The 23,969-nt window shown below is 41.0% G+C and overlaps 1 protein-coding gene across 1 annotated transcript; it reads right to left on the bottom strand.

The window, feature by feature from the left end:
* Nucleotides 1-562: 562 nt before the first annotated feature.
* Nucleotides 563-22,082, bottom strand: LOC146709491 (arf-GAP with GTPase, ANK repeat and PH domain-containing protein 1-like). The gene is made up of 20 exons (XM_085456459.1): nt 21,232-22,082; nt 19,442-20,672; nt 12,265-12,323; nt 12,092-12,179; nt 11,691-11,776; nt 11,442-11,583; nt 11,228-11,362; nt 10,974-11,095; nt 10,611-10,769; nt 7,910-7,993; nt 7,535-7,639; nt 7,294-7,441; nt 6,579-6,707; nt 5,419-5,556; nt 5,227-5,286; nt 4,828-4,979; nt 4,432-4,522; nt 3,569-3,791; nt 3,097-3,397; nt 563-2,670 (listed from the first exon to the last, which is right to left on the bottom strand). Exons 2-20 carry the CDS (start codon nt 20,586-20,588, stop codon nt 2,389-2,391), a joined length of 3,651 nt encoding a protein of 1,216 aa, XP_085312585.1. The 5' UTR covers nt 20,589-20,672; nt 21,232-22,082; the 3' UTR covers nt 563-2,388.
* Between the last annotated feature and the right edge of the window lie 1,887 nt (nt 22,083-23,969).

Here is a 23,969-nt window from a genome sequence, read left to right as displayed (position 1 = left end):
CCGGCAGCTTCATTATATGGTACCTACATGCATCAGTCTCAGTGTCGGCAGTATAGCGGGGGACTCCAGAATGCTGTCCTTCTGGGCAGAGTTGACAAGAAAAAGCCATAGATTCCTTTACTCAGTGTCTTTTCCTTATCCATCTTTATCGTTTCCTTGGCCATTCTCAGATTTTCGACTAGCCAAATTTATATCTTCTAAACCTGCATTAGGGCCACAGTGACACTGACTCTATGTAGAAGTGTTTTCGGGCTTATATGATTATTTACTTTCATTTACAGTGTAATTCTAATATGTTTAACGTTTTTGTTCGATAAAAACAAGTCTTTTTTTTCGAAAAACTAAAACATTTGTAAGCAACCCAACATTTTAGTAGTGTTTATAATGCTACTAAACTCCAAGGTGTAAATTATACTGTTTATTAATAAGGGGACAAAATAAGTCAATAACCCAAATCTGAACACACACACACACACACACACACACACACACACACACACACACACACACACACACACACACACACACACACACACACAACTCTAAGCAAAAACACCACAGCTTGGGCAGTAGCCTTAGTGTATTAATAATGAATACTCTGTGAATCATTGCATGAGTAAAAAAATACAAATGGAATACAAATGGAAGAAGATGTTTAAATCACAGACATGTATAGTCAGCTGAGCCTTCAGATAAACACAAGTTTATACGTACAGTACCGCAGGAGAGATGTTTTTATACCGTTAAAAAAAGCTATTAAATCGGGGAACATTCCTCTGGTGCATGTTTACAAATATCGAATCGTTCAAAATCCAGGTTTTGTAGATGAGAGCCTACATCTGCATCTGGCAAACCCTACTTTCCCTTTCTATTAGACACAGCAGGAATAAAAAACAAAACACCCTGACAGTCCACCAAAAACTGCATTATCTGGAAAAACATGTTAGTATTTTAAAACAGTTAACTTATCTGTTTTTTTTCTCTACATTCGACCAAAATCAAGGCATTTCACTTGTTCATTTGCACATCTAGTTTTACACTCGCCTTGATAATGAGCTACTGCTGGAGTCATAATGCATACATCCTATACATTATTTATGTCAGACACACCGATACAAATGTAACATAAAAACCTCCCGTTTTGGATGTCAAAGAGTTAATCAGGCGGTTATCAAAGAATAACTGGGCCGGGGCGCTGTACAGTAAATCTCTGAACAGAGTAACCCTTGGATTTTTATACACATAACCAACTGTACAAATCATACAATAACACTCTGGAAAATTAGGCTTTTTTTTTTTTTTTAGAATCATAGTATTTTATCAATGCTTTTCTATACACGTACTCTGTTTATCTCTAAAACAGCCCTCCCTTTTTCATGTCGGCTTACACATCGTTTATGAGCTGAATTAGCAGCTGTGTTAAGCATAAACACACATTCACAGTCCAAATGAAAAACTGTTGCGATCTTTAACGCTAGAAATTCAAGATGCCCCTCAAATCTTAAAATTTATTGCAGCTCTTTACGTCTGGCCTGGAGATACTCTGATAAGCTTCTTTGAGGCCATTTTTAATGGAGTGGAGAATAAAGTTGAACACTGACTGCATTCTGAAACGTGAATCATACAATCTGATATAACTATGGAGGACTATAAGTGCCAAAATAAAAAAAAAGCAAGAATACATTTAAATAAATAAATTTAAATTTTATTTATTTTACATTTTTTCCCTTTGCAACCTAATCCCCCTTCTATTTATTTCTGTATATTTCCCTTATTTTGTATTTATTTCTACAATTGCCTCAGTTAAAGTGGGATCAGCTTTTTGTCAATTGGTTAATAAATGCCAGTCTGACAACAGAAAAAACTGCCTAGGGAGATCATTGAAGAACTGAAGATGCTATATCAGCCTGTCACATTTTATAAATTAACCTTTGCTTATATTAATTTTAATATAATTTTAATTGTATTTCATCTATATACATTTTGTCATTTATGCGCTTATTTTTATTTTGGCACTTTCAGTCCTCCATACAGGATAAATACATTCCTTTAAACCTGAATGCAGAGGCAGAGGATGTCGTATTCCTTTTACCTTACCGTCACTTGTAAAGCGTAATGAGAAGACTTTGCCTTTTTTTTTTGGTTAAATCGTTCAAGCAGATTGCATGTGGCTGTGTGATTCACAGTTTACACTCCTGATACACACACAGACACCTTTTAGAACCTCATCTGGCTCTACGAGTGCAACATCTGGCAACATGTCCATCAGTCCCGCTGGCCTGTGTGGACGCGCAATGACACTATGAGGGTAAAGTGACAAACTCACACACACAAACATATACTCTAACACACTCCGACGCACAGGCTTTATGCCACACCACATTTCGGTTATGACACTGCTCTTCTGGAAGTGCTGTAACTCAAGCTTGTGCCGCCGCTCTTGTGCGAGATCTTGAGTGTCGTGGCAACCGTCAGGCTTGGTGTCATGGCAACAGGGAAGCTGGATGTGGCTGCCGCTGCGAAACCGACTGTCGCGGCGACGGATGGGGGCGGCTCGTTCGGGCATCCGTGCTGGAGCAAGATGTCGACACACTCTTGGCTGCCAGCGCTGTGAGCCAGAGCCAACGCTGTCTGGCCTTGAGTATCCCGATACCGAACATCGCAGCCATACTGCAGGCGGGAAAAGAGAAGAAAGCAAAGTGGATTAGATTATGTAATAATCCCATCCTCCACACTTCAAGGAAGTTTTAGAATGTGTAGGAAAAAAGTTAAGCCTGAACAGGATTGCCCTAAATGATGTCAGAAAGGTGCGATTAAGAGAGCTTTTGTACCTTTCAGACATTTAGATCACCTTCAGTTGTCTGCTGAGTCATCTATTTAGACCACTTTTGTTCTTTGCTGAGTGAACGACTCAGAGGAGGTAATTTTACCATTTTTGCACAGCTCTACAAAATGGTTTGCTGTGATGAAGAAATTTATAATCATTACCTAACCAAGTACCTCCACTGCAGCAACATCCCTATATATTTTTGAGAATACCTGCTTCGTAGCTGGACCAGTGTAAGATAAAAAAAAGAGAGACAAAGGGAAACAAACCCAAATTAGAAGCTGCGTCATCACCACATCAGCCTGCTGACAGGCAGCGTGCAGGGGGGAAGCGGGCAGCCGCAGAGCTAAGAGCGACCGGGAGGAGCGTGCCAGGCTGAGAGGGGCATTAATGTCCTCCTTAGTGCAGTGGGCCAAAAGTAGCAGCAGCTTGGGGAGATTGTGCTCCATCACTGCCAACAGAAGACGGCCAGATAGAGTGATGTCTGGGCCCTCGCTCGTAGGAGGAGGCAACGGCGCCACAAACAGTTTCTGCTCGTATTTGGCTCTTATCCACGATTCCCGCTCCTCTCTAGACAAGGACAGAGAAACAAGTGAGTCATCAGCATTTACAGCTGACAGATGACAGCACTGGACTTTCCAGTGGACTCAGAGAAAGAGCTGCACAGCTCATGTGTCCATACTGTAAAAAAAGAAAACTTGTGTATATATATATATATATATAAAGATGATTTGTCCTTACCGTGTAGCATCGGGTGCTGGTTTACGGTGGCCCATTGTGCGTGCCTCCCATATACTGTTGACCATGTGGTTGCCGATAGCACTGAGAACCAGCGTCAGCTCTCGTGGCAAATCATCCAGCGCCAGAGAGCGAACCCGTGACAGGTGAGTCCCCAGGTTTCTGTGGATGCCGGAACACTCGATGCATATGAGAGCGCCCAGATTCAGACTGGCCCAGGTCGGATCTTGAAGAGGGAGCGTGCACACAACAAATTAACTTCATTTGAAACTGACAGTCTACCAATTTCATTTGGCTGCGTGCCACTAAAATGCGCCCGATCGGCCATGGTGCACAACAGAAGAGTCTGAGAAATCAGCATAAAAAAAACCTCAGCATTAAATTTAATTTAGATCTGATAAGTCATCAAAATTCTTTATCTGGCCCTCAAACAATACAGAGATCATATGAAAAATGTGGTACGTGTGGGATGTGAAAAATACCACACAAAGGCACATACAGTAAAAATATTTGCATTCACACTCCATTGTCTTATCTCATAGCATGCGGATGAATGACTGTTTTCAAATATGCTAAATACCAATTTAAAAGTTAAAAGTACCCCGCTTTGAACGCTCTAAGGCACGGAAAGCTATTTTCAGACTGTCAGATGGAGGAGGGTCATACCCATTTTCCACGGTGATTGTCCACATTTGTTCTAGAGTCCGAACACAAAGAAGTTCAAGTCCGCAGCAAATTATTTTCTCCTCGCTCTATGCAGCTTCTTACACCAACAACAAAAGAGGTCTCGGCTCTGATTAAAACTTCCAAACGTGAAAGCAAACAGAGCAGTCAAATTAGGGATGAAATAGGCAAGCATGACTTACTGGGAGCGTCACAGTCCACACAGAAGTTGTTGCCCTTTGCATTGCGTATCGCCTGCAGAGCCACTGCATCACTCTGGCTGTTCCTTCGAGCCTGTGAGAGGCAAACAGTAACCAGAATAAATGAACTTGTATGAACTCTCCTGTTTAAATCTATTTCTGCAAAGAAAAAAGTGATGAATGACCGCAGTCATTGTACTGACAGTAACAGAAAGAAAAAAAACAACAACTTAGGGTGGATCTTTAAAAAAAAAAATCACTGTTCTTGTTTTTTCTCAAGGAGCTTTTTATCTGCAGGAAGTCTGTAATATTTACCATTTGTCACTGGCAATAAAATGAATGAATGAAAAACTAGATTGCTGTGTGTCAGAGAGTGAATGTTTTCCTGTCGTTTCTTGCCTTGTTTTTGCTGCTTTCACACAGCTGCAGGCTGGCCAGGATCTGGTTCTCGATGGCTTGGACCCAGGAGTCCCTCTCTTCCACACTTTGTGCTTCAAAATGCCACGTCTGACCAGTGCTCGACACAACGAGGAAGTCAAAGTTATCCTCGTCTGAGACAAGAAAGACAATAACACAGAGCTCAGATTTTTTTTTTTTTTAATGATTTCTGGATGCAGAAATTTGAGCAGTAGGTTATTAACATCACTTCAGGATCACAGTTGTGCATAAGCAAGGTTTAGTTTTATGCTGCTGATCTGCAGGATTTAATTGATTAATTGTCAATATTTTAAATTAGAAGCTTGACTCTTAATGTGATAGCCTAGCATGTGTGGAGGCAGCGCAGCTGATTTATATTACCTGTCTTGCTTACGTTTCTTAAGCTACCAAAGCTTTTGAGTTTCCACATTTTGCGCTTAGCTGCATAAGAGAAGAGAGAAAATATCAGCGAAAAACACAAAGTCTTCGTCATGTGTAGTAAAGCTACAAATATCATTAGAAACATCCCGATCGGTGCCTATGAAAACATATTTGAAGCTTGTAATCATTTACCATCTGCTTGGCCGGCGGTGGCATCTCCTTTCTGATTCATGCTCTTCTTTCTGCGATGCTTTTTTCTGTCCGTGACAGGGGAGGCAGAACCTACGTCTTTGGTAGAGGAAGAGCTCGAGATGCCCTCAACTGCAGAGTCTTGTAACGAGCAGACAGGATAACAAACGTAAAATTACTACAACCCTGTTTCCGAAAAAGCAGGACACTGTATGACTTATACACAGAATGCAATCATTCACAAATTGGTGGAAATAGTAAAAAAAAAAAAATCAAATGCTGAAACTGAGAGATTTTAAGGTTTTTCTATGTTGTTTTTTTTTAATAGGTGCTCGTTTTAAATTTGATATCAGCAACACCTTTTTAAAAGGTTGGTGCAGGGACATGTTTACCACTGTGTTGCATCAACTCTGGGCTTATGAGAACTAAGTGAAACAAATGTTGTTGTTGTTTTAAAAGAGAAATATTTTCCCATCCTAGCTCAAAATACTATTTCAGCTGCTCAATATTTCAGGGCCTCATTTGTCATGTTTTTCTTTTCATATTGTTAAATTCGCTTTCAATACTGCAGGCGGCACCTGAGCTCTTTTGCTGTGGAGCCACACAGCTGCAGATGGTGAGGAATGTTTTGTCATGCTGAAAAAAAAAGCAAGACATTTCCCGAAAATGACATCATCTGCATGGGAACAAACCCTTTGTACGTCTTTCAGGCCAAATGCACAAATATCGTGCCACGCCTTTATGGATGCTGGCTTCTGGACTGTATGCTGATACCAAGCTGGATGGTCCCTCTTCTCTGTAGCTGGGAGGATGCGGTAACCATGCCACCCAAAAATAATTTCAAATTGTGACTGGATGGTCCACAGAATAGTTTCCTACTTTTTCTCAGTCTAGCCTAAATGAGCTTGTGGCCTGAAAAGGTGACAGCCTTCCTAATTTTTTTAAAGAATGTTTTTCTTTCTCTGCAAAGTAAAGATTTTTCTTGCATTTGTGGAGGCGACGTTAATGACAGTGTGCTGTGAAGTGTTGCTGAACCCATGCAGTGAGGGCTCAAAGATCACAGCCACGCTGTCTTCGTAGTTTTGAAACATTTTTAATAACATTTTGTTTTGGTTACATTTCAGAAATTTCACTGTCTTACATGTTTTTAGTCCCATACTCACCAATGCTTTGAGCGTGGTTAGATAGTGTGGAAGGACATCGCTGCACACCTCTGTTACCCCTCAGGAACAGGGCACCACCCAGCCCCTCCATCTCCTCAACTTGCAGGAGACTGCTTGCACTCATTGGGACTACAGGAAGAGTAGCAACCATATAAACAACCACATACTTAATAATAAAGCAATTTAGTCAAACACTAAATGTGAAAACAAACAGTGACGCTTTCTGACACTTGCATGCATTACTGATTTAGTTTCCCCACACACTCTTAAAGCACTTGCAAAATTCCTTATGATGCTGTTTTGTAGTCTTGCAGAGGTTTCACAGCCTGCTGCAATTTCCCCCCGTTTGCACAAATGCTTGACCCCTCCATTTACAACCGTCTTAAAATACCAAGAACAATACGTACAAAGCAGTTCTGCAGCCTTCTTTTCTACATATCTACATTTTTTTTTTTATCACTGTCTCTAATAGAAAAAGGTCATCAGGTAAAATATTTCATCTTATCAGCTCCACAGAGAAAAGTACCAGCATGGAGATTTAAAATCTTGAGCTTCTTAGATTAGCCAGACCAAAATCTGTTCAATATCACAGTAACTTTAGATGACATAATTAATTTACACGAGGTTTATTTAAATATACGGTATATAAGGTTTAGCTATTGTGAGACGTCTAAAGATTTTTCCCTCTTTTGTGTACCATAGAGAACATCTTTACCCTCAGCTCCTTGAACGTCTTTGACCCGTCCGTTAAGCCCAGCTGGGGGGGCGCAGGCAGGGATGGCGCGAGGCGGCCGCTTTCCCGGCACCTTCACTGTCACTCGCAGCAGGTCCATCTCTTTCCCGGGGGCATTCAGCATGTAGTCCTGCCAAACCAGACATCAGCCATTACCATCAAACATCAGTCGTGCTTTCAGCAGCATAATGCTCTGGAGCGCTCTGTTAACACGCCGACTCACATTGACACTGGAGTGATAGGACAGTATGCCATCATTGGACAATGTCACATACTTCTTCTTCCACTCTTTGTTGAGCGAGTTCCCACTGCGCTTCAGCAAGATGCCCTTACAGAGGCGACAACACAGAAGACTGTCAATTTATTGCTAATGTCTCAAGTGTTCATTTCACATATTACGGCAGCATAATGAAAGCTGGCTGCCAAAAACACCCACTAACTATTCATCAGGGCAGAATGGGAGCTCACAGCACTTCATCACGCCACACGATGAAATTGGCTTCACACGTCTGAAGTGACTGCTGGTGAGATGTCCTCTGCTGAGGGTCATCTGATACATCATATTTGTTTCTGTATCAAGTGCAAATCGGTGCCCTACCTGTTTGATGGGAATGGAGCGCCCGCTGCCCAGATCGCCCTTAAAGTCTGCGCTCCTTCTGTTTGAGTCGCTGCCTCTCCGGCCCTAAAGGAAGGGAAGGATGGACAATAACTGCATCAGGCAGGAATGGGCAGCTTACTGCTGATTTTAATTTATATTTCCCAGAGCTTCTGCTGGAAAGTTTCTGCTGGCTGTAAAAGCTGGCTTATAAGTGTGTATTTATAGCAACTGGTTCAGAATAATTGTCTGTAGCTTTACATGAAGCTGCATTAATCTGTATTTTTATGCAAGTGTCTAATCAAATGCTTACAGCTCTGGTCACTTATAGCAATAAACGCAGAGAGAATTACCACCCTAATTCTGTAGTTTTCCTCATCTGTATGGCGTCTGTAAGACCACTGTTTAGCTTTTCTGACCCACAGCTTTACTCTTCTGGTTCACTATAATCAACTTCAGCCCCAGACACAGGAGGCTGCTGTTCTGATAATCCTCTGAATAAACTGCCTGCCCAGTGTAAAAAAACACTGACAAAATGAGTGAAGGATTTCTATATATGTGGTGCATTTAGCAGCTTAAAAGCCAGTATGATCCATGTGATTAAACATAAGCATTAATTATTAGATTCAAATGTTGAGTCAGCCAGATGAGTAGGTCTCCAAGGTGATGCAAATATTTGTTAATGCAGGTTTTTAATGACATTTCAGATTGTTTTTCCCATAAGGCTGAATTTTCACAGCATTCAACAAAACCCCAAGTGAATATAATATTATAATTACATTATAGACATAATAGACATTACAAATATGCAATGTTTGTAATGGATATTACAGTACATGTGTCAGAGTCTGGTGGAGGCAGACTGTATATATTGTGAAGAGTGGACCCAAAATGCAGACTCCAAGGAACAGGGAACAAAACTTGAATGTTAACAAAAAGCAAGTCATTTAATATGGCTGGTAAAAAAGGTACAAACAAAGGGCAAGGCAAACTAAAGTAAAACTAACATTAACCTAAACTGGGAGAACTAAACAAACAACAAGAAAAACCTAGACATGAAACTTGGAAGCATGGCATGGCATGGCATGGCATGGCATGGGATGGGATGGGATGGGATGGGATGGGATGGGATGGGATGGGATGGGATGGGAAGCATGGCGTGGACAACAGACGACCTGACAATGAGACACTGAAAACAGAGGACTTAAATACACAGGAGGTGATTAGGGGAAGTGTGAACACATGGAGGAACAGCTGACTGACATGAGCCTAATGACAGGACAGGGGAAGTGAAACATATATTGAAACATACAATGAACAAAGAACACACGACTCCTTCAAAATAAAACAGGAAACATGAGACAGACATGATAATACAAACTTGATAACATAAGACACGCAGCATGAAACACAAAGGGTGAGGGAAACTTAAATACAGGGGAAGAAAACACAAGGAGTCTAATAACCAAATGAACTTCGCTAATCTAATGAACTTAAACATAAACAACATCCAAATAAACTAAAACTTAAAACGCTGGGTCAACAGACCCAGGAACATGACAACATGTCTCTGCCAGTGTATTGTCTATGACTGTTAGCCCCACCTATCTCTATATTACTCTGCTCTATATTATTGCAATGATGTGGAAAAGTGTTCAGCCATCCCTCATGTCTCTATATTTCAAAATAAAGGGTGGAAAATGAGAAAAAGATGCAGTGATATACAAACATAAATGGAAATATGGTATGGCATGATATGTATTCTTTAGCACAGTTTAAACTCTCTTAGGCAAGTTTTCTTCTAATTTCTATAAGTAGTCTTCAGGAATAGTTCTCCAGGCTTCTTGACGGACATTAAAAGCTCCCCGTTGGATGTTGGCTGCCTTTTGTTTTGTTGTCTGTCAGTTTGAGCTCACACTACTTTAATAATGTTCAGGTCCGGGCTCTGAATGATGGTGATCCATTGTGTGTTTGGGATCATTACTTTTTTGAAACAGCTTGTTAGTAACAAAGTGGCTAAAGATAAGTTTAAAATATGTACTAAGAAAGTGTCAAAAAACAAACAAAAAACACATTTCTCTGAAAATCCCTTGAGAAAAACTTCAGAAACCCTGGAGAACTATTACTCAAAGCAACTGCTACAAATCCTGGCTACCGGTACTTGGAAGCAAAATATAAGGAAATGAGGAATGGCTCAAGACTTTTGCCCAGTACTTATCTAAAGCATGCAACAAACTTTCAGCATCATCAAAATTATATTTTGAACCACTAAGCTTTTTCAATGTGACCGAGCCGATGTCAAGTAATAATTTGCTGCATAGTTACCTGAATTTCTTAATTCCACAAACAGAAAAACGAAGAAGTCAGTGCTTCAGCTTTGATGAGGAAAACAATTTTACTGGAATTATTTTGCATCACTGGACGCAGCTTGTGCCTACAGTTAGCTGATAATTTAGCACGCTGTAGTTAATGTAGGGTCACTTCAGCTTAATTAGCTGTCTGTATTATATAACTTAAGACCACAAGTATGTTCCTGCATTGGGTTTGGTTTGTCCTGCCAAGTGTTTACAGCTCATTTTCTAAACATGGAAACCTACCGAAGGGTTGGCTTGGAGTAAGAAAAAAAGTGGAGGAAAGAAGATTGACAGTAAAAATGCAAAAGGGTCTCTAAGCATGATTGGAGCTTGCACTGAGTAAAGTTTACCGCAAATCTCGTGGTGCGTCTTCGGACGCTACGGACCAAGACAGGTGTAGTACCGTCCTGCTTCTCCCCTCTCAGTGTTCTGCCAATCTCTTTGTGACTGATCACAGGAGTGGAGGGAAGTGAGGACGAGTAGTCGCTGCTCTGCCCACCGTTACTCGCCTAAAGAGAGGGAGAGAGAGGGAAAAAAACAGGAACAGGAGGAGGACGGAGGAGATGAAGTGATAATTGAGCAGAAGGAGCAAATAGCTAAGCCTGATACAACAGCATGCACACTTTAAAAATAGCCTGACAGCAAAATGAAATACAGAAAATAGAGTAACAAAAGCTGCTTCTTATGGACAACAGGTAAGGTGCTGGTTTTACCTGTCCTGGAAAGACACCGGAGACTGGGGTGGAGCCTCCAGAGTGGCTGGGAGAATTGGGAAGAGATTTACAAGAAGCCAGTAGGGCAGCTTGTTTCTTAGCTGCCATGATCTTCTGAGCAGCTGTGGCAAAAAACAAACAAACCCAGAAGTTAAATTTAAAAAATGAAACATTAGTCCCCAATAAAATTCATATTTGTCCATCCTCTACAGCACCACACACCATATGGTTCTGGATATGACGGACGTACATACCATCCGTGAAGACTCTGTTCACATTGAGGCCGTACGTCGCACAGGTTTCATAGTAAGTGCAGCGCCGCACGTCTGAGCAGAGCTGTCTGGCCCTGGCATCATCTATCACTCTGGGGTTGGTGCTGCTGATCTTATCTGGAATAAGCAAAAATCACCCAACTACAACGAGAGTTCATTATAAAGGAAGCACAGATGCTGAGCGTGAGCATCTTACCCTGAGTGCCGACGACTATGAAAGCGATCTCAGTTACGGGCCGATGGATTGCAAGCTGGTGATAGATTTTGTAAACTTCCTGGAAGCTGGCCTCATTTTCCAAACTGAAGACCAAGATTACTGCGTCCACCCAACTTGCAAACTAACAAAAGGGAAAAATAATAGCAGTCAAAAAGTACAAGAGGGAAGAAATACTTACTCTTATTAAAAATAAGCCCTCAAACAAGTTCAGCTCGATTCTCCACCCACCTGAGGATCCGGGAGTTCTGTCTCTTCTCTGATTATCAGCAGATGGCTCTGACCATCAACTAGCACATCCTTAATATACTGGCGTCCTGGCAAATATTGGAACAAACAAATGTTTTTAAAGCTTTTACATAATAACTCATTTGATATTTACAGCACTAAAATTGTGATTAAAGTGATTAAAAGAATGATCCTGGATCATCTAAATCAGAAACAGCCAGCATCCATCTGCTGGAGGAGACTCAGGTGTCGCTTGTCGGAGATCTGACTTTAATAGTGTTCAGCCTTTACCTTACATTTTAGAGTTGAGATGACTGTTGTTGTCAACTATATAAGTTAAACCAAATCAATCTGAACTGAATTCACAAAGCTCTGCTCTTAATGGGTGGAGATGTTAAACCAACCTTCTGAGTTCTCCAGTGGGAGGTAACTTCCAGTTAAATGTCTGTGGACCAGAGCAGACTTCCCACTGCACAGACCACCCAAAACACCCTGAAGAGCAGAGACAGAGAGAGAAATGATAAATTCAATATTAAATCCACAAACTGATTTGTAAAAACTATAGTCTCCTGCTTACCAGATGTAGCTCTTGCACAGTTTGGCTCATCGTCCATTCTTGACTGCTGGTGCATACAACTGAGGGCAAACGTTCGGAGCAAAAACAGAGGAAGACGGGATTCATTGGTGAAAAGTTGAGTTGAAACACAGGAACAAAAACAAACAAATATATATAACGTGATATAGGACATAAAGCACTTGGGTATTCCTCTGCTTTGAGTCTATGTGCTATTTTGGGTGGTATTGCTCCTCACATTCATTTTTGAGGGGTTTGTGTGAGACGCAGGCAGCCCAGTGACTAATAAAAACTAGCCTAAAAACAGGCCCAATATTCTAAGTTGATAGTTTTTATAGGGGTGTATGTGCTGATCTGGAGTCAGTTCGGTAGGATTTAGTATAAATACATTATTCATCCACCCCTGACCTTTATCTTACCCAAGTCAGGGTTGCATGGGGGCTGGAGCCTATCCTAGCTGTCATCGGGCAAGAGGCAGGGTACACCGTGGACAGGCTGGCAGTATGTCACACGGTTATCATGGAGAGATCATGGAGGCAACCAGTACCGCTCATATTCACGCCCATGGCTAATTTAGAGTCGTTGGTAAACCTAACATTCTGGATCGCGAGAGGAAGCCGGAGTCTTCGGAGAAAACATTTAGACTCCACGCAGAGGGAGCACTCGGCTGGCCGATGGATTCAAAGCCAAGACCTTCTTGTTGTGAGGTGATGCTAACCACTGCATTACTGTACTGCCCCCTAAATAAATAATTTGACTTAAAATATAGATTTATATTTAAACATATTCTTGCTATTTTTATGCAAAATAGCTCTACTCAACCCTTTAACACAACAATTCAACCCTTGGTAACATTTTACAGCAGACTTAGCAACCATGAAGTTGCTTTTGATGATGAGTGAAAACCACAGTTAGTTAGCCTCATTTGAAATAAAAAAAAAAAAAAAAATATATGACTTTAAGTGTCTCCAGCATTGTTACGGTCTAAAACAGTCACTGGATTCAGTTCAGAGTCAGGATAAAGCAGAAAACTATAATAATAAACCTTGAGTTTCTAAAACACACACAATGTCCCAAAAACACTTAGCAGTAGTGTGATTGCTGGCCAGGTTTGGCCTAACTATCTGTGGATCCAACACAGTGAGCAGCATTAATGTTCAAGCGCCCCCATCCACCCTCTGAGCTCAAAGAGGCTGTCACTCCCCCAACTGTGAGCACCCAGAAAATTAAATCAAGTGTACAAATGGGCAAGTCTATACGAGTTAGCCAGCATGGCAGGTATCTTTACTTTACCCTAACATTGTTAAACCACCTTCTTTTCTCCCTCTTACTGTGGTTAACTGGCAAAACCAACCTTAACGAGCCATTAATTCTTTTATTCACCCTCGAAGACTAAAAGAAGAAAAAGAAAAGAGATATGAGCCAGCTGGAGTGAGATCATTCATTTTATTCCCTGTGCAGTTCCCCTCATTTCATGAATTTTATAGAAGTCAGTGTCAACTGAAACAAGACCGAGTATGCCACTCGGTGCTCTGTGGTATCGAGAAGATGAAACCTGATTCAAAAGGCTTGTGATGGAAGATCGTTTGCATAAGAAAGTCAAATAACCTAAAGTGGGTTAAGATTTGGGTCAAATATAAGCCACAGTGTTTCAGAATTATTTGTAGAAACACGTATGCTCATGCAGCATTCTGCGAAATAATGTTTTGTTGAGTAATCCTCTAACACTGGACTCAAGGAACACACAGATTTACTGCACTGGAGATTTTCCTTGTATGAAAACAATCTTGAGGGCTGACTCTGGGTGTACACAGTTTGTTGAAATCAGTTTAGAGGAGGAGAGGAGACAGAAAGTAAATGTCTCTTTATGATAGCTAACTCATAATCAGCATCATTTTAAACTTGCGGCAGACGTCGGACTCTAGAGATGAGCGCACTAAATCCTCCGTCTGTTAACGTTGTTATTGTACAGAAAATGTGTTCACTTAGTTACTAGGCATCTATTTTTGTTCAAAATGTTGATGAGCCACTGTGAATTATAATCTCAATTCCCTGTTCTTAGCTGACAGGATTGGCACCGGGTGTGTTCTTCTGCTGCTGTAGCCCATCTGCTTCAAGATTTGAGATGCTCTTCTGCATACCTCGGTTATGACAGTGGCTATTTGAGTCACTATTTACCTCCCATCCTATATTTCATTCCTGAAGGAACTGTCTGTGAAAAACTTTCATACACAACACACCTTCTTTCATTGCATTTTTAACAATATATTTGCTACATTAACCACACTTTGTGGAATGACTAGACCCTGCAAAAACAGCTGTTTGTGTTGCTTTCCTGTCACTGCCTCTTAGCGATATGAACATCACCAGAACATTATGAACATTAATTCTCAGTCAACTATGATGACTGAGAATTATTAAAAACTGTCACGGTGATAAATGATGGCGAGAGTATGGCCAAATGTACCTAGTACATTGGTTAACTGTCATCATAATACCAAATCCTGTACTGTGTAATTCTATCACTCAGTGTAACCTACAGTCACAGGCTGAAATAATATTTTGTAGAGTGGACAAATTACATGATAAAAACTCTTTACCAGCAGCACAGACAGCAGTATTAGTGTGGGAGGCAGAGTACCAAGGCAACTGTTAAAATGTATTCTTATTCTTATTTTTGTTCCTCTGTAGCTCAGCCTTTAATTTAATTCTGAGGTCATGGATATATTTCTTTTCCAGACTCTACAGAAGTATAAATCACAAGTCACTTAATCTGAGCTGCAACATTTGTCTTGAAAGAAATGCAAGATTCAGCAGGAATATTATATAATAACCTCAACTAGTTTCAGGCTTTATACCAGTGAGATCTATCTATCTATCTATCTATCTATCTATCTATCTATCTATCTATCTATCTATCTATCTATCTATCTATCTATCTATCTATCTATCTATCTATCTATCTATCTATCTATCTATCTATCTATCTATCTATCTATCTATCTATCTATCTATCTATCTATATACACATATATACATATATACATATATATATATCCCCATGGGCTGAGGAATTGGCAGCCAAAAGAATTCTTTAAAACAAAGAGATTTTTAAAAACTTTAATTCATTTACAATTTTATTATTATCTGCAGCTTTTCTTTTACCCTTTAAATGCCTTTATGCACTGCATTATAAATAAAGCATATCTTTGTAGCGAACAGGCTCTGGATCTGGTTTTATGGCTGAATTTTCCTTTGTTTTATCTTTGACAGAAAGATGTCGGTGAATGGACATTGAAAAAGAGAGAAAAAGAGGGGCAGACAGTATCACTTGTATCACTCTGCAAAGTCTTTGCAGAGTGATACAAGGTTGTTGTGTTGGTCTCTCTGAACTCCCTCCATGCAGAGTTACCTCCTGCGTGGGATCTCATCAAGACTTCAGGACGTGGGCTGACCTGTGATGGGACAGAAAAGGGGAGGCTGCAACGTGAACGACCGCTCAAGTCCGCTCCATTTTCACCCTTTAAGAAGAGCATGGGGGGCTCCCGGTAGAGCTCAGCTTCATATTTGCACATGTGTCCTACATGTGCAAATATGAAGCTGAAGGAACAACACAAATCCCCATCAGCGGGGGCAAAAACAATGCGATAGTGCTTACAGATGTACAGTGATGAGGAAACTGTCTCACCAGAGACAATGACACAGACATTTCTTGCACACACGCGCGCGCACTCTCTGAAGCTGGCAGGTCACGCTGAGCTGGGTGGAGCGAGCTGCAGCGTCGTCCTGGTTCCACGGGGACACAGATACTAACTTTAAACCGACTCCACTCTCCCTCGTCCCCATCTTTGGGCAATCCCCCCCACCTGCACCCACACTCCCCTCCATCAAGAGCGTCACACCACAGACCAAATAGCACCTCTCGCGGCTTGCTGTTGCCATGGCAACTCCATTTTCCAGAAGCCTCCATCCAAGCCTGGGTCTCTATACGATAAACGGTCTCTCATGGATACAGCGACGTGTGTGAGAGGCATGGAGACGTGATGTCCACCTGAAAACACGAAACTGCGCGCATCTCACATTCTGCCGGTGTTGGCCAATATTTTCTGCATCAAAATCACCGAGTTTGTCCGCCAGCAGAACGCTGACATTTTAAGCTGCAATTACAGACTCATCATGACACAACATAACGCTGACAAATGAATGGACTGCATTTGAAGGCTGATTAACTCCACGCACAGAGCAGGAAGTGGCGGGGACCCGCTCCCCTCGCTCCACCGATGAACACAGCTCTGTGTATCCCAAACCTTAATTATTCATGTCCCACTTACTCCCGACAAATTATTCAGGGCTTACTCCAAATCCTACACACCCTGTCAAAGATTTTTTTTAAAGAAAGAAAAAAAATGAAAAATTGATAGAGTTGCATCATGAACACTGAACACATTTCTGTTTGTTTGATATCCCAAACATAGAGTCAAAGCACTCAAGACACATGACAGCATTTTCACATGAAAAAACCCCATCTTTGCTATTTACTGCTGTGATGGCCTCAGCTTTACCAAAGAGGAACAGCTTGTACACATTTGAAACACTCTTACTTTAAAAATCTCTTTGAATCTCTTCCCCTTCTCTAAGAAAGTTTGCTGTAATTTCCCCCCTCTTGCCATAGGTTTATAAATTCACAGTGACCTGATATTCTAATCACCTCTCCATCAGATATCCTGCAGGCCTACATCAGATCCAGCTTCTATTTTTAACTAAGATATTAACTTGACATTTACTTTTTACACTGCAAATCTAATGATTACCAACAAGCTTGTTTTCATCATCTATTACCATCTTAAATAGATGATTGGTCAATAAAACAAGGTGATATATTTAAATTGCTTCTAAGGTCCAAAACCGCTAAACACAAAGAGAACAGCGAATAAAAATGTGAAATGGTTGCAATAACTATCAAAATTGTTCATTTTTACCAGTTTTTGGACAGCAAGTTTTCTATTAGCAGCACAAATTCAAATCAAATCAAATCAAATCAAATCACTTTTATTGTCACATCACATGTGCAGGCACACTGGCACAGCACATGCGAGTGAAATTCTTGTGTGCGAGCCCCACAAGCAACAGAGATGTGCAAACACAACAACACAAACGAGCAAAATACAAGAATGGCCAACCTGAAACTAATAAATATATGTACAATATATAATAGTGTATGCATTTCTGGATGTGTATACTAAATATTTTCCTACGTGTGTGTGTGTGTGTGTGTGTGTGTGTGTATACACATTTTTACAAATTAAATAGTAAAAAAAAAAAAAAAAATAATAATAATAATAAAATATATAAAATATACAGAGTTGAATATGTGCAAAACAAGTGGCATTTATATACAGTGTGGAGTGCATAATGTTGCATAATGTTCATTACTGTAGCTGTGTTTTTCCCACTTGTGCCGTGAAAGAGTAATTGAATATTGAAAGGACATATACCACTTAACCTTAAAAACAAATACTCTTCATCCATAGAAAAACACTCAGGTATTTATTTTCTATGTCCAGATACAAAAACATCATTATTTGCTTTTCGTTGTAATTCTTATAAATTCTCAAAGGTATGCTATTTCCTCAGATGTTATTATGATTGCTGCTTCTTCTTCTTCTTCTTCTTCTTCTTCTTCTTCTTCTTCTTCTAGCTACTCCCTTTAGAGGTCGCCACAGCGAATAATCTGCTTCATCTCCGTACCCCTAGCATCCTCCTCTGTCACACCAACCCTATGCATGTCCTCCCTTCACTGCATCCACGAATCTTCTCTGTGATCTTATTCTTTTCCTCATGCTCCTAGCAGCTCCGTATTCAACATCCTTTGTGCAGTGCACTATCCACTATCCCTCCTCTGCACATGTCAAAACCATCTCAGCCTTCCTCTCTAACTTTGTCTCCAAACTGCTCAACCTGAGCTGCCCCTCTGATGCACTCATTTCTAATCTTATCTCCCATGATCACCTCATATGTTTATGACTACATATTTATTATTATTCCACCCTAAAACTAATCTCAAATACACCAAGAGCCCACGAATAAGTGGAATTGTTTCATCTGATCTCACTAAATAGGAAAAGTTACCTATTAGCTTTAAGTAACTGGAACATTTCTAGCCCTTCGGGTGTTACCTACCATGCAATACAACAATAGTGACAAAGCTCACTTGTAAAGGTACCACATGTTCATGTTAGCTTTTTTTATTTTTTATTTTATTTACACAAGTCTTCTATTTCCCCAGAGAAACATGCAAAGGAAACAATTACAGAAGATGTTTCACACAAATCGTTAAGCCAAACTAAAGTAATGATAATGCATTTTTTTCCACTATACTTGTGTCTGCGTGGAACTTTCACCAAGTGCTTCACATAAATTAAACGTGTGAATAAATAAGCGAGCGCATTCGAGCATAACTAAGAGGGGGCGGTTTTGTTTTTTTGAGGGGTTTAGCTCCACACAAACTCCAGAGAAGGCAATATACATGGGTAATAAATACGGGACCCTACTTAATTACACAGAATAAACTAATCATCTTAATTGGCTAATTTTTTTCCTCCCAAGGGACTGCTGTTGGGTGAAACAAAATATATCTGAAATGATTTTTTTGTTGTTGCCACTTTTACACCAGAGATCTCATTCATATTGTTCGCCATGTACAACAAACTCTGATTCTTAAGCACGTGTTAATTTAGGTCTGGGTCTGTCAAAAGAGTCCAGAAGAGTGAGACTGTCAAATAAAGGGGTGCTGGTGTGCTACTGTTTACAGCATAGGTGTCAAACTCTGGCCCGCGGGCCAGATTTGGCCTGCAGACTAATTACATTTGGCCTGCGAAGCCATACCAAATTACTATTAGAGCTGGCCTACTGGTATTATACAGCTAATATATATATTGTTTAGTATTAAGCTTTGCTTGTTCCATATTCAGTTTTTCAGCAAACGTGTTTGAGTCCATAAGAAAAGATTCATTCTTATATCTGGAGGAATAAATATATTTCAATATATATTAACGTTAGCCCGCGACTTTGTTTCAGTTTTGAATTTTGGCCCATTGTGTATTTGAGGTTTGACACCCCTGGTTTACAGCCTTCATTTGCATTTGTATGAAGAGATAGTAGATTCATGAGGTTGCCTTACCTTCCTCCTCACTCGAACCTCTCTCCACAGGTGGATACAGCGGAGGTGGAGTGTTGACGCCGGCTGGCACGCCTGCACTTTTGGTAAAAATCCCACTAATGAACTTGAGCATCTTACGATCACGAGGGGGAGGAGGAGGAGCACGGTGGATTGTTCCTCCCTGTCCCTCCTTTCCCTTCTTCAGGTCCTCGGAGAGGCAATGTAGGTCGCTGTTGTCCAGGGTACGACTTGTGGGCTTTCTCTGAGCCCTGGACATGTCGGTAGCGGATAAGGAAACGGAAACTGTCTTAAATCTCTCCCCCTGAGGGCTGTCCCGGGTCATTATGCCTGAATATCCTCCACTGACGGGAGCTCCGGGACGGATGAGCGCCCCCCTGCCATCGCTGTCGGCCCAGGACGCCCTATAAGGCCCCATGGTTGTAGCTGCTGTTAAGGGGGACTGGTCCCCAAAGCGGTTATCCCTTCTGTCCAAAGTCTTTGCAGAGTGATACAAGGTTGTTGTGTTGGTCTCTCTGAACTCCCTCCATGCAGAGTTACCTCCTGCGTGGGATCTCATCAAGACTTCAGGACGTGGGCTGACCTGTGATGGGACAGAAAAGGGGAGGCTGCAACGTGAACGACCGCTCAAGTCCGCTCCATTTTCACCCTTTAAGAAGAGCATGGGGGGCTCCCGGTAGAGCTCAGTCTTAGGGCGCAAGGCATCTGAGCGAGGTCCCTCTCTGCGCGCAGTTCCCTCTGTGGTAGTTCCTCCGTATACTTTAACCATTTGCTTGACAGGTGGGTGTTCAAAAGAAGCGTCTTTGCTCTTACCAACCGATACAGTGTCTTTTTGGTGTCCATCCCTCCTCTCAGGCTTCCCTCTGTTCTCACTAGGGCTGCCATACTTGACCCGCACCTGTTCCACTTCCTCTTTTACTTCTGTGTTTTCTTTTTCTGCCACTTCCAAACACACAGGTTCTTCCTCCCTGTCAGGAGTAATGTTCAGCTCCTCCTTCTCCTCCTCTTCCTCCTTCTTAGGGCTCCCTTCCCCCTCTGGAAGAGCCTCCGTCTGGCTTCCTGCTACATCCTCTGGCAAAGCCTCAACCTTCACCAGAGTGAGGGATATGAGGTAGGTGGTGCGTCTCTGTGGGTTGGCCGCTTTGCTCATTGGGACAGCAGACCTCAGTGCAATGACACCTGCTCTCTGACCTCAAAAGACCTGCACACCTCGGTCATGGCAACCAGGATGAGACTGAAGACCAGAAGAAAAAACAAAATCAAATACAGATCTGATCAAATGATGTGTGGCAGATTTTGGCTGATGTCGGGCTAATGCACTTGACAGTAGTCCAAGTTTGCTCTTAAAACCTTAATAAAAACAGGAAGTCAGTAATAAAAAATAGAGGAACACTTGAATTGCAAATTTATGGAATATATTCAGAAGGCTGACCCACTGGTGAAACAAGTCTAGACTGTTTTTTTTTAAAAATGCCTCCATTAATCCTCTTCAATGCACACCACTACTACTGGTCTCTACCACTGATTCATTCATAATCCTTCTCCCTCTCTGCCTTGCTTTCCTTCTTAAATTCATTTATTCAGAGCAAATCTGACACAGAGACACATGGATGGATCTAAATAAGGTATATCTTTCCACAGAGTAGGTGTCCCTGCCTCAGATTTCAGCCTGGAATTATGCAACAGTCTATACATTCATGACTGATCCATTTCTTGAATAGGGCTAATATTAATACTAGCTGTATAATGCCACCCTACTACAATATTTGTCTCGGCTTTTGCTCATATCATACCTTCTTTTTTTTCTCTCCCCACTGAAGAGTATCCATTCACGGCTTCGTGCACATTTGATCTGACGAAGAAATCATCCTGCCGCCGGATTACCATTCATATCAAATGGCACATCAAACAAGGCTGACAGAAAAGAGCTCCAACTGAAGATGAAAACAGGTGAAAGGGGAACAACAAAATGGAAATCATTCACTTGTCACGAAGCGTCTGGCAGCTGGAGCCTCCGATCGACAATGTCATGCATAAAATTATGTATGCACAGTGCGAGGGTCACTGAGAGATGCTGAAAAAACATCTGTTGTTATGTCTCGAGAAAAGCTAAAAAAAAAAAAAAAGAAAAAAGAAAAAAAGAAAGAGGGATAAAGTAGCCCGATTTCCACAACCCAAGCAATGCTTTCTTCTGCATGTATGCCTCCTCTGGAGAGCAGCTCCTCTCGGTCACTGCATCCTCTCCTCCGAGTGCCTCATCCAATTAGCAAGTCAATAAAATGTGTCTGTGAGGCAGAGGAAGCCCACCAGCTCACCACAGCCCCTCCTCCTTTTTTCCCTCCTTCTTTCCTCCTCTTCTCACTGCCACAGAGCCATGGAGCCCCCCTGCTTACGCGCCGTTAGCCTGCCGCACAACCACATCCACGCTGGATACGGCTCGGGCAATCAGGCTGGGGAATGAGCAGCTTGCTGTGAGGCGGTGGTGGTCCTTGCCCACCTTCATCACATTTTCTTTTTATCTGTGCCGACACACACACACACACACACACACACACACACACACACACACACACACACACACACACACACACACACACACACACACAAAGAGAGACAGGAAGGAGGGAAAAAAAAGCCTCAGCTCTACTCCTGCCAATGCATCTGCTCTGTCTCTAGCTCTTTCTCTCCGCTCTCCTTGTGAGCAGCTCCTGCTTTCTCTCTCTGCCTCACTTCATGTCCTCTTTGAGTGAGAAAGTAAGGATGTACAGGATGGATCGTTTCTAAAGGGGAAAAAAATTAGAAAGATATAGAAAATGTTAAACAGAAGATAGGTTTTTGAGGGAGGGAAGCTATCTACAGTAACAGCAGGAGAAATGGAGGGAAAACTCCAAATATTGATGATAAGTTAGGTGGAAGACATCAGAGAAGATACAAGATGCGGAAGGACAAAAACATACTTTAGAAGTAACGCAATGCACAACCTTCAGGTAGAAGGTCCTATTTTGTCTTGTCTCTTAATCATGAACCTGTCAGCATCAACAACATGACTCAGGGATCAAGCAAACGGCTTTCTTCTCACACTTACATTTAAACCTCAGAGTCACAGTTGTTGTTGTCTCGATTAAAAACAGAAGATCGAGCCGTAAAACCTATGGGCATCCGTATGTTATGTTAAAGCCTTTGTGGTTTTAAGATATTTACTAAACATATTGTGATTTATTAAGGCTGCTGAAATTATAATAGTAGCATCATAATCAGTTAATAATGAAAAGTAGAGTTTCTTTCAGCAGCAGTACAATCACACACATTGAAGCTAACTCTGGGACTAATAAAGGCTCTCATCTCATCTCATCCTATCTTATCTCATCGACTTAAATCTTCGCTGGCATTTTTGTTGCTCATTTTTTGATATGTACTTTATAATTTACTTGTTAACCGTTCACTTTGCTTTCTGCACATATCTGGAATGATATCTATTCGTTTCCATACTTAACTAATACGTAAAAGTCAAAAATGGCTATTACTCATATACAGTATGTGTCAGATATTTCAGTTGTGCTAATAATGGCGCTATTTTCAAATGCCTGTTTAATTTTCAGGTTTTTTGAGTGTTTTCTTTGTAGCCACAGGTGGTTGCCATTTAGGTGGAAATCATGGAAAGTTAAAACCCACGTTTAAAAAGCAGAACAGTGTTTAATATGTGGTTTTGTGCTTACCTGCCAAAACATTACATTCATATGTCTTTACTTAATTCACATTTTTCAGCCTTGATAACATTTAGAGCTTTTTGCTAACAATGGGAATGCTGCAAAAGCACAAAGTTAACTGTTAATGTAAATGTATTCATCGAACCAAATCAAGATAGACCTGGGGATTTAAATATTGCTTTTAACAGTCTAAAACACTCTATAAACGCATTTCTTACTAGTGCCTATTGCTATTGTATAGTACTGTGAAAAAGTCTTTCAGCCAACTCTCATTTCTTTATAGTTCACATCCAAGCAGCTGGACTTTCTTGCAAAGTTTAAAATGCTTTTGAGCAATCTGTGCTTTCTGAAGGTCTTTCAAAGTTTTCTTTACTGTTTATTTGTTAAACTACTTCACACTGACCTATGAGTCATTCAAGCATTAAAAATGCACCTAACTCAATGGATGCACTAATGTAATGTCTACATGAGACAAATAAAACTTCATTCAAATAAAAGAAAAATATAAAAAAGTATTTTTTCCCCAAATTTCTTTAGATATAACTACAAAAATGTCACAAACAGCACAGTTTGACAGGCATAAATATCACATTTTTTCTCATGTAAGTTTACTCCCAAAGTAGAAAACATGGCACATCTCGGCATGCTGGGCAGCGTCTCCTTAAAAAATCTGAAGAAACTGAACACGTGCAGAACAAATGAAGAAGTGGCAGGCATAAAAAAAAAAAAAGAAAAAACAGTATCTGAAAAACCCAAATCCTCTTCAGTTGATCCATCTACTGTTCTCTAAAGCTTCAATGGTCTCAGTGGAAAGGTGGGATTAT

Source organism: Copadichromis virginalis, linkage group LG5 (assembly GCF_057382275.1).
Source record: "Copadichromis virginalis isolate Kocher_CV1m ecotype Utaka linkage group LG5, C_Virginalis_male_GT1.1, whole genome shotgun sequence".
NCBI lineage: Eukaryota > Metazoa > Chordata > Actinopteri > Cichliformes > Cichlidae > Copadichromis > Copadichromis virginalis.
The sequence above is the reverse complement of the archived record's forward strand: the minus strand, read 5'-3'. Positions and strand labels throughout refer to the sequence as shown.

Bases quoted from the DNA above. Each gene is read 5' to 3' on its own strand.
- LOC146709491 (XM_085456459.1), bottom strand. From the start codon at position 20,588: ATGAGCAAAGCGGCCAACCCACAGAGACGCACCACCTACCTCATATCC. The intron at 6,708-7,293 runs GTAAAGATGTTC...CTCTTCCTGTAG, and splicing joins AGACGTTCAAGGAGCTGAGG to TCCCAATGAGTGCAAGCAGT. The intron at 5,287-5,418 runs GTAAATGATTAC...TCTCTTATGCAG, and splicing joins CACCGCCGGCCAAGCAGATG to CTAAGCGCAAAATGTGGAAA.